Source organism: Lolium rigidum, chromosome 2 (genome assembly GCF_022539505.1).
Source record: "Lolium rigidum isolate FL_2022 chromosome 2, APGP_CSIRO_Lrig_0.1, whole genome shotgun sequence".
In the NCBI taxonomy this organism is placed as follows: Eukaryota; Viridiplantae; Streptophyta; class Magnoliopsida; order Poales; family Poaceae; genus Lolium; species Lolium rigidum.
Window position 1 is genome coordinate 184361177 of NC_061509.1, and position 10872 is coordinate 184372048.

Here is a 10872-nt window from a genome sequence, read left to right on the forward strand (position 1 = left end):
CATCACTGTAAATCGTTTACTAGCAGGTCAAACACCATCTCCTGGATTGGTTTTGATCAGCTTGTCGATTATGCTTTTAAGGGCCAGTGCACTGGCACTGCACCTCTGATCAACGAAGCATGACCTCCCTTCCTCGGCTGCCTTGCACAGCTGTGGATCCATCGGCACCTTACCAAGAAAAGGGACCCCCATTTCAATGCACATCGCCTCCGCGCCACCCCTGCTGCTGTCAAACACCTCGCTGCACGCGACGACTGACAAAAGCTCTGGTGCTTTCTCCTTGATATAGTTCATCACCCATTCTGTGGCATCTGTCTCCCCTGCAGGACCTGGCTTCATGAATTTGAGATCTGAAAATGGCTGCCTCAAGCCACTCATGTTCTCCACAACACCCAACACTGGCACGCCAACCTTCTTGCAGAAGTTGATTTCCTTCCTCACGTCAATCAGAGACACTTGCTGTGGAGTCGTGACAATTATCGCACCATCAACTTCTGTGGCTTGTAGATACTGGACAATGGAAATGTGCTCATCAGATGTTCCAGGAGGAGCATCCACTACAAGATAGTCAATCTCCCCCCAGTCAACATCCTTAAGGAACTGTTTGATCAATCCATTCTTGCGAGGACCCCTCCATATGACAGCATCATCAGGGTTAGGCAGCATGAAACCAATTGACATGACACCAAGGTTCGACTCAACGTAGATGGGAGACCAGCCAAGGTTGCTCTGATGAATATCCTGGCCTTCAAGGCCTAACATTTTTGGGATGCTAGGGCCACATATATCTATGTCAAGAAGGCCAACCTGAAGGTCCTTTTCAGCTAGGGCAAATGACAACTGAGCTGAAAACGTGCTCTTTCCAACACCTCCCTTCCCTGACAAAACAAGTATCTTGTGTTTCACAGTAGCCATCCGCTCAGCAATAGCAACCAAGTCTGGAAAAACAATACAGTCAACAGTTAAGCCATTTTTAATTTTAATAAATAGAAGCAACAGCTAAAAAATATCTGAGCATGCATTGAACTCCACATGCCAAAATAGATAGATCAAGAAGGAGAACTAAGCTATAGAAATCTTAAGCAAGAGCACATATAATGTATTAGTTACAAGCTTTTGATCCAATGCACATTTATCTTTACTATTAAAGTGAAACATGTAATGTCACACTTCAACTGATGTCACACTTCAAATGATGTCACACTTTACATTATTTACCTTGCAAATGCCACCGCACTCCACCACATTTACACCCCTTAAAAGTAGCTAACCAATCTTATCTCAGTACAAACGGATAACATACTTAGCTTATCTATATCTCTACTACGTCGTTTTCATTCCCCTAGCTTTTCCCACGCGCGCACATGGGCCAAGCCCAACAAAAAAAGATGTCTCGCTTGCCGGTTGTTCCTCTCTGTCAGATCCTTCTTCCTCAGCCGACGGCAAAACAGGTGGCCATAGGCATGGTGATCCCCTGGGATATGAGGCAGACGTGTGTGGCTGGAGCATAGCTCCGGTGGCAAGGTCGGGGAGGCGCCCATCCATGGTATATTCGGTGGAGGCGAGATGGTTAGGACCTGGCGGAGGGTCTACCAATGGATTTTTCCTCTTATACGTTTGCTTCTGATCTGCCTACGGGAGGCACCAGTCCATCGACCTTGGATACGGGTATATTCATCGATCTGCTCCACTAAACATATCTCAAAGTTTTTATTTGCACGAAAATCTATCCATCAATGTAAGTATTCTAATGTCAGATTGGAAGTTGTTACTTCATGTCTGTGTCTGTCTACTGATAGCTCTACTACACCATATAATAAAATCAAATCGGAGGTCAAGAAACCACAGGAGCAAAGGAAATGAACAAGTATTCCAGATCGTGAACATCCATTATTTTTTGGTATGATTTGATTCATTTCAAAAACATACTCCTACTTGTACACATTTATACTTGTAACTTGGCGGGGTGAAGTTTTCCAGCAATTCTTTAAAGTGAGGAAGAGAAAGAGGATTACTACAGTATATGAATATGATATGTGAGTCAGACTGGATTGTTTTAGCAAACTATTACCACTAAGTATGGTAGATGTCTCAGATAAGCACATGATCCTACTATTGTGTGAATTTTTTTCTAATCAACTTCCTACAGATTCATGTTCCATGTAGTATACAAGTGATTCATTATACCTTCATTTAATTCACCATCGCAGGATCATATTTACTATAAGGGAATAAATATTGCTTTGATTCAGGTGTTGATCTGGACGTAACTTGGCTCTGTCATGACAAGGTTTCGTGCTCAGCTGACCCATGAGACAAGGCCAAGGTGCTCTGCTCAGTGCGTAGACAAATCCGAGCATCGGGCGTACAATTGTGTCACAATGATCTGTTGGAAATGCCACCTCATTCACTCCATATAGGTAAATTTAGCATGTAATCCTTCAAATCAAGATGGTTTATATGTGACTCACTGAAACCTTTAGATATTTGAATTAGTGCACACAACCAAAAAAGAATTATGGATGAATAATATTATGTTCACTTGATGAGTTAGGTTGAGGTTTATCTATATTATGAGAGGTCTTCTAAATCGTTAATAGATGAATTTTATTTGAATAAGCCTTCTCTGCTTACACATTTTCTTTTACAAAACAGCCTAATCCCGGTGGTTCACGTGGGCAATTGATTATCCCGTTTCTGCAGTTGCCTCCATAACCACAGAGTTTAGGAAAGAAGATGAAATGAAGGAATGATAATGATGTATAGGTTGACCAACTTAAGCTATAGTGGAGATTTATAAGATTCCAATATTTCTAGCTGTAGTTTGGAAGCATCTATTGGAAAACAGTGCTAAAACAGTGCCATTTAAACTTTGCTATAAATGAATAAGGCTGTGTGCATCGATTGGTGAAAAGGCCAGGTGCAGCCCCATTTCGATTTTTTTTTTTTTTGCAAAACAGTGCTAGAAGCATTTTATATTTTATAGAAATCAAACAATTGCAGAAGCATTTTCCCATGTATAGAAATATTTCTACAAACGGTAAAAGTAGTTTGGATTTATGGAGAAAATAAACTACAAATTTCCATTTCTATCTTTCAAATAATGCTTTGCACATGATCTTTCCTTGAGGTGACATTCAGAAAATGGAGTTGATATACTGGATATATATTTCCACACCTATCATCCAAATGTTACATTGCACTATATTGGATCTCTGTAACTTAGGCTCTTTGTCTTGAAGTGATGCATTTAGCAGATGGGGTCAAACTTTTTTTGTCATAAATTAATTAATCTGTAATTGTGCCCCATTTGTACAATGTTGCAGAATGGAAGCTACATATATTCTTGTTAGCAGCAACAAATATTTCATCATGTCTATAAAGATAGAGAAGGATGAATGGTAATTTCCTATAATTTAGAGCTTAACTTCAGTCGAGAGCAACTAATGTAATTCATTTGCATGCCTCTCCTGCAGGAGTAGGAGATTGTCCAGTCGTGCATCCATCTCTCCTAATACGGAGCACCCATTTACAAAAATCTCAGCGTTTGTGATTGTAGTTAACATATATGATGAATTATGATGGGAGTTATTAGCCTTTTTATTTGTGTGGGAGGGAGTAAATTGATTCTACGAGGTGCCGCTCAAGGGGTGACTGAATGAAGAAATAAGTCAGATACTTGTTTTGTACTCTCTCCTGTACTGATGCCATATCAGATAGGGTAGCATTGTGAATCAAAACTTCTTTCCTACTGTATTTTTTTAACAATAAAGTTTTATTGATTTGGAAACATTTTACTATACACGACACAAACAGTAATCGTTGAGGTTGTACAACATAGCTCTAATAGGATATGATTCTTGAGATAAAATTCCAGGGATAAATATAAAGTTTGAAGATCTACCCTGTAACTTAAATGCCAATTTAGTATGAGAGTGTGCTTTCAAGTTTAGACTTCTAGGCACGTAAGCTTTGCTGGCATCAAAATGGTTTCTCTAGATGATCCTTGCAACTTATCATTGTTAGAGAGAAAGCAACACTGCTGGAGATGGAGCGATTTCAAGATTGTTATTGCTAGCTGGAAATCAACGGCTTCCTCTTGAAATGCAGATGTTGCCGGTGGTGAGTTTCACCAAACTTTCTCACCACTAACTGAGTAATAACAGATTTCATTTTAATAGTAAAGATAATGGAATTTTCGACGTTATAATTGAGTCTTTTAGTTTCAAATTCTTAGAAATTTTGTTCTACAAGTTGGATAAATTTTTTGAGCCGTGGCGTAGCACGGGCATTCAACTAGTCCTGAATAAGGTATGTCTTGTATGTCATAAACATAATCATCTACTAGTTGATAATTACTCTGACTGAGACAGACTGCAACCTTAGTATGAACATGTCCACTTTATACCGTTTAGGCTTGAGCAGACAAATGGATATGAAGAACTGAAGATAGACAGAGGAGGATGGAATCATGGAACGGAACGACTATGACTACTGACTAGTGGGCTGCAGGACACACTTTTGAAAAAATAATTGTAATCAAGATCTACTGGCTGCATATAAATGCAACATATCAAGAACACAAGATATATGCCACGCCAGCCAAAGCCCAAAACAGCAAGGGGACAAGTTGCACTCATTTTTATAGTTGGCTAGTGTAAAGTGGAGAATCTGAGAGTTATTAGGATATTTTTTGGGACTACACGCCCGTTGAAGGGGAGTGGACGTATTTCCATATAAAGGTATAAAACATGAAGGCATATATGCTAAACACACCAAGCTTGTCCATCAATCTGAAATTCTCAAGCCTCAGCATGTTAGACAGGCAAATTGTTCATGTGCAATTCTACACTAAAATATTTTTACTGAAATATTAATAACACCCTACATTATTCAAGTTGAGCTGACATTCGAGTAAAACATATCACTTTCACATCTCGCAGTCGACAACAAGTTTTCAACATCAAAACTGACGCTAGTAACTGAAGCATCCTATTATATCCCATCAATATTTCGATTGGCTTCAGTTTAGCATCATATCAATGGAAATAGCAGAAACTGAAATATGTTCCCCACCTCAGTTCTATTATATTCAGTCTACTGTATGTATATACGAGAACCATCACTTGGTACAGTATCATTCTTCAGTCTAGCAGCAAGCGTACAAATTATCAAAGCAGCACGATTACATTCAGGAAACACATAACAAATCGTGTAATAACCTCCACTGTAGAAGATAAAACAGATGACGACAATCCCAAGGCGGCTAAAATGTTGCTTCTTTGGAGTAAAATATTTGATTGTCCCCACAGATAGGACATCAGCACCTACCACCCAAAGGGGACAAAAAACTACTGTTTTTTCGTGATAATCTCCAGTAGTTTATTTGGTTTGCTCTAGGGGAGGAAACTACAGGTCAATCAGTTGAAGCACGCAAATCCCCTTGAGCAAAAGGAAAAAAGGACCAAAATATATAACATTTGTACTCTAGTAAAACTTCAGCAGTGGCAGTTCCATTAGTAGTGGCATCCATGGACTCCAAACTTCTTTTATGTGTTTATAAGAGATAAGGCATTAGGATATAATATAATTAACCATATATGAAACATTTTTAAAACTGTGCCAAGCATCTGCAGATATGTTAGTTCTAGTTCATCTATCGGTGTGCTACATGGCATCGGAACACCCAACGAAAACTATCATTACGCCAAAGATCATCTACCACCTGGATGCAGCCAGACCAACCCAGATTGGATTAAAACCTAATACAGCCCACAAATACTGAAGAAAAAACATCAAATAAATTGATGGACTCGAATTTCCTTTAATCACCATTCCAGATTCAACTTCCTTTTCTGGTATTTTGGGCATTGCCTTCTCAAAACTACTGACAGGTTAACTACCCCTACAACCATACACTGGCTACCACCACTTTGATTCTTAAGAGACTGCATATGTAGAGTTCAGTATGCACAACCAGCTCTATAGTTCGGAATGCATATGTATTGCATCTTAACCAAGTCATCTGTGGCCATTCAAAATCCAGTAGACAAAAACCATGAATGTATTAAGGTTGACATACCACATCTTCAACTACTGTAGCGAAAATCAAAACCTACCTAAACCAGAGGGTTTGCATCAAAATATATGAGACAAGGGCACAAATGATCTAATTACCAGGATCAGGGCCCTTAGGGGCAGTGGCGCAAATCTGCTGGTTAGGACATCCAGCGCAAGAATCTGCCTTCCCCGCCTCCTCCGACTGTGTTCCAGGGCAATCTGCACAACGAAGACACAACAATCAGGCTTACAAAATATATCCCATCTTCCATCGCAATGACCTAGAAAATATGAGAACTTGGACGACCAAATCTGCCCCAAATCCAAAGAGAAGGGAGACAGGTGGTAATAATCAATGCCCACAGGAAGAAGTGGCTTCTTACGCGCGTTGGCATCCTCCGGGACGTCACCTTTGCTGCCGCCATTCTCCATCTCTTCTGCAAAATACAACCTACATAAAGTTAGCATCAAAACTGGGACAATGGTAGTGGGACACAAATAACAATAATCATCCTCCCTGGCATGAGAAACATCAACCAATTGCATCAGGAAATGAGATTGCCGCTTGGGCTAGAAGACCTTGCAGTACTCTAAGTGGTGGGATGACGGATTATAGTCAGCATTAGGCAGAGACCTAGACAGGAGGGTGGCACCTAGCCCCTTAGCAGGGTAGTGTCCACCTAGCACCATGGAACAAACATACCATGAATGAAAATGGCAGCTGTTCTAGATCAGTAACATGGTATTTTCCTTTCTCAAAAAAAACATGGTATTTTCCATCTCTTATACTCGGTAGTAGTAGCAGATTCTTAAATAACTCAATACCAGCTTTACAGTTCAATAACTATGTAGCAATACAGACGACACTGTTAATATATAACATGATTTGTAATCATTAGCTCAAAAGTTGATGTTGATCCACGGGCATAAGAACATAAATCCCTATATCATGAAGCAAAATAAACTGAACCATGACTAGCATAATTCAAGCATCAAAAAAAATATAGCAAATTTAACTGAATTCAACGTAACAACACGCATAAACCTCTACACCTACAGAGTGCAATATCTGGGTGTATGCGAACAAGTATGAATGGGGAATCCTAAACCGAGGACAAAAATTATGGGCTCAATCCAATTCCATCTGCGATAATGTATCCAAAACATCCAGATCTACTGACAACCAGCAGAAATCCAACATCAAATCGATCGATTGAGCCTTTGACTTTCCTTTGTTTCCACACATTACTTTGGTAACTCGATGATTTTCCCTTTTGAATTAATTTCTTTTTTTTGAGGATTTTCTTGCTGTAAGTGGTGGATCCAGGATTGGAGCAAGACCCAGGCCAAGAACTAAATCCAATCAGTGTATCCAATTGAACTAGTGATGAAATTACCTAGCTGAGTTCAATCGAGCCCGTGAGACCAGGCCCAAACAATAGGGCGGTATCGGACAACAGTCGCGAGGAGGACTGGAGGAGGGCGGGCAGGAGCTGCAGAAAGCTGAGGCGGCGGCCAGGCAGGGCGGACCAGCCAGGGGCGGTTGGCGACGCGTAGAAGACTGGCAGCGCCGCGGCGGCAGATAGGCAGGGGCGCAGCCGCGCAGAGCAGAGGAGGACGGGGGACGGGTGGCAAGCGGCCTGCCGGCGTGGCCGGTGGGCGGTGGTGGCGCGCTTCTGGCCGCAGCGAGGGAGGGCAGGCGCGAGCGAGGAGAGAGGCTGAAGGGTTCCCTCACGGATGACGGACTCACACCCGACTCAAAACAAATTGGACTGCCCCTTTATCCCCTGTTCAGAACGGGGACGGAAGAACGCTAGCTCGCTGCTCCCGCAGCTGCCGCCGCCACTCGATGCTGCACCTACCTCCCAGCTTCTCGTCTGGCGTTGCTATGTAGCGCTCGAAACTGTACACCACCACTACAACACATAATGATCAACTGAAGTCCTAGGACCAGAAGGCATGGAAATCTTTTATGCTGTGTTTGGATGCCTCTATGGAATTGAATTGGACTTTCAGATTCCAAATCCAAGATGGAAATGAATTGGCTCCAAATTCGAATTCGGCTGTTTGGATGTGCTCGGAATTTTATGTTGGAATCAAAGGGTGAACCCAATTCCAAATCCTGTTTGGATGTACAAACCATGAAATTTGGTGTTCTATTGAGTTTGGACCATATAAACATGTGTACATGTACTAAAATAGCACGTGTATATTACAGAAGTAGGCGGAGAAATCGAAGAAGAAAAAAGAAGTATTGGAGGCAAACGAGCTGGCCGGCTGGTCCATGGATTTGGAATCTAGGTGCCAGTGGAGGCCGCCGGAGATTCTGTACAAGGAAGGAGGTCTCTGGGTATGCTATTCCAGCAGCGTCGCCGCAGGCATACAGCATACGACCGCCGGCGCGCGCGACGCGGTGTTGAGCGCCTCTTGCCACCGGCGTCCAAATCCAGCAGCGGCCGACTCCCGCCGCGCCCTCTTCAATCAGGGCCGCGTCCAGAAGCTCCCTCCTCCACCAGCGCCGGCCTCCAGCCACCCACCTCGCCCTAATCCAGAAGCGGCCGACTCCCGCCGCTCCCCCTTCCAGGCGAGGTAACCAACGGGGCCTCCACGTGAAGCAGACGACCACGAGATGGAGCTCCCTCGGGGAGAGGTCGGCGAGCGGGGCCTTGTCGTCGGCGGCCGCGCCGGGAGAGGGGCGGCCATGGGAGGCGGCGCAGAGGGGAAGAAGAGGGGGAAGCGAGGAAAGGGAGAAGAGGAGGGGATCGAACCTGCGCGACACCGTCGGGGCTCCGCCGCCGTCGGGGTTCCACCGCTCCAGTCGCTCGCGTCGGGAGGGAGGCGAGATTATCGTGTCGTACCTAGCGTTGCAGGGGAGAGCTCGCCTTTTGCCGTGTAATCCCGCCGCCGATCGCCGCCGTGAAGATTGCCGCCGCAGTTTTGCTGCTACGAGCGGACCGGGGACTTCCTCTCGTTTTGGACTGGGAATGAGACTCGCAGCGTGGAAACCCTGGCCAACGAGGGAGGGTACCGGGCGTCCGATCCTGGTCGGACGGCTGCGACGCTTCGGTCCTTGTGTTGGGCCGGTGTTGTCAAGGACAATTTTGCATCTTCGTTGCTTGTTTTTTGGCTCAAAAAAAAATCTTCGTTGCTTGTTCAATTTCGTTTTGATCTGTTTTTTTTTTTGTCTGTTAGAATGGACTTTTTGTTTAAATTAAAAGAAGGTAGGCAAATAACGATCTGCCTACTACAACTACATACAAATATGTGGGAGACTATTATAATTTACCATGATTGATTACTCATAATTATTTTATCCAAACATGTTTTGTCATGTTATGCATACAAGAATCTACTAAAAGAATATTGGTTGAAAGAAGGAAAAGAGTAAAATAATATCAAGAAAAATGTCGGCTTGTTCTGTTTTGTCTCATCTTAGATGCGCTCTAGCTAGGCTCTCCCTTGTAGAAATTTAATCCTCAACTAGGTTGTGTATGGTAGCAACGTATATTTGAAATATCTTCGTAACACTATAATTTTTAAAAATACCATAATGTTTTAAAATACCATAATTTTAAATATTTAGATTCTACGGTTTCGTAATACTACAGTTGTAGAAAAAAAAACTTTATTGCGAAACTAGCCTAACTATCCATCAATCCTCTACTTTATCATTGTCGCTACGGGGTTCAAAGAGGTTGGATACATGTAGATTGCGCAGGTAGTTGCTGTTAGGAAATCATAATCTAGACCCAACAAGTTAGTGGATCTTATACCAGATTTTTCTCTAGGATTTCGTCTACAATCTAGATTTGCACCATGTGTTCGTATCCATTTTGAATAAGTGCTCCATGCTACATTGTACAAGTAAATATTTATTGTCGTTTGTCGATATTGTTACTGTTGTCTTTCCTTTTTTGTATATGCAATTTGAGTTCACGATATCGGGGGTTGGTACAAATGATGTCGACATGTTTTCATGTTCTTCAATTTCCATAAACTACTTGTATACTAGGAGGTCATCATGTGGTGTTGCCATTGTGCAGATGGTGCATATAATTTTTTTCAAAACTTAGTGAATGAGTTCGTTTCTTGCTAGTGATGTATTCATATTTAAAGGCACAAATTCCCTAGAGAAAGTGAATAGGGTTTTTAATTTAACTACAAAAAGTGTCTGTGTGTTGCACCGAGAGAAACACAAAACTCGAACGTTCGAATGAATCATCAGTGATCAAACTTCTCCTCTATGCCATCATCAATGTAAGTGGTCAACCTTTTCTCCTACTCACGACGAGCATGCTTAATGATGGGGATATGCCCATAGGGGGTGGGTCGCCAGTCCCACTCGCCGTGAAGACGAAGGCCCAGGTGGACTGCCAGTCGCCCAAGCGACTGGGCCCAAAGGCGATTGGGCCGCGATCCTAAGGAGAAGATCTGTGCGACTGGATTAGAAGATTACTTGCTAGGGGGTTAACGAATCCCGGATTAATAGCAACGAATATGATTTGGAGTTATCACCATGTAACCCTAGGTCGGGGGTGTCTATATAAACCCCCGAGCTTAAACCCTAGAGGACACCTGATTGGAGATTTAATCTCTCTTTATAAGCTCACGGCGTAGCCGCCGACTGAGCCCCCCATTGTAATTCCCCACTGAGCAATAAGATCTAGCAGGACGTAGGCCTTTTACTCTCCGGAGGGGCTGAACCTGGGTAAAACCCTTGCGTCTCTTGCACCTCGACCCGTAGATGGCGATGTTCCCTTCCCTCGCATCAACGAAGTGCTACCCCTCGTAGCATCCGCCGTGGCCACATCC

The 10872-nt window shown here is 42.9% G+C and overlaps 1 protein-coding gene across 2 annotated transcripts; it reads right to left on the minus strand.

Moving 5' to 3' along the window:
* Positions 1-20: 20 nt before the first annotated feature.
* On the minus strand, positions 21-8993 carry LOC124692699 (cytosolic Fe-S cluster assembly factor NBP35-like). Of its 2 annotated transcripts, none has more exons than XM_047226129.1 (4): positions 8919-8993; positions 6444-6497; positions 6178-6279; positions 21-938 (listed from the first exon to the last, which is right to left on the minus strand). In XM_047226129.1, exons 2-4 carry the CDS (start codon positions 6490-6492, stop codon positions 28-30), a joined length of 1062 nt encoding a protein of 353 aa, XP_047082085.1. In that variant the 5' UTR covers positions 6493-6497; positions 8919-8993; the 3' UTR covers positions 21-27. The 2 variants fall into 2 exon arrangements, with proteins under 2 accessions (XP_047082085.1, XP_047082087.1); XM_047226131.1 differs by lacking the exon at positions 8919-8993 and adding an exon at positions 8829-8850.
* Positions 8994-10872: the final 1879 nt, after the last annotated feature.

Coding starts and splice junctions, on each gene's coding strand:
- LOC124692699 (XM_047226129.1), bottom strand. CDS start 6,492: ATGGAGAATGGCGGCAGCAAAGGTGACGTCCCGGAGGATGCCAACGCG. Junction 6,280..6,443: donor CCCGGAGGATGCCAACGCGC/GTAAGAAGCCAC, acceptor TTCGTTGTGCAG/ATTGCCCTGGAACACAGTCG. Junction 939..6,177: donor CCCTAAGGGCCCTGATCCTG/GTAATTAGATCA, acceptor TTGTTTTTCCAG/ACTTGGTTGCTATTGCTGAG.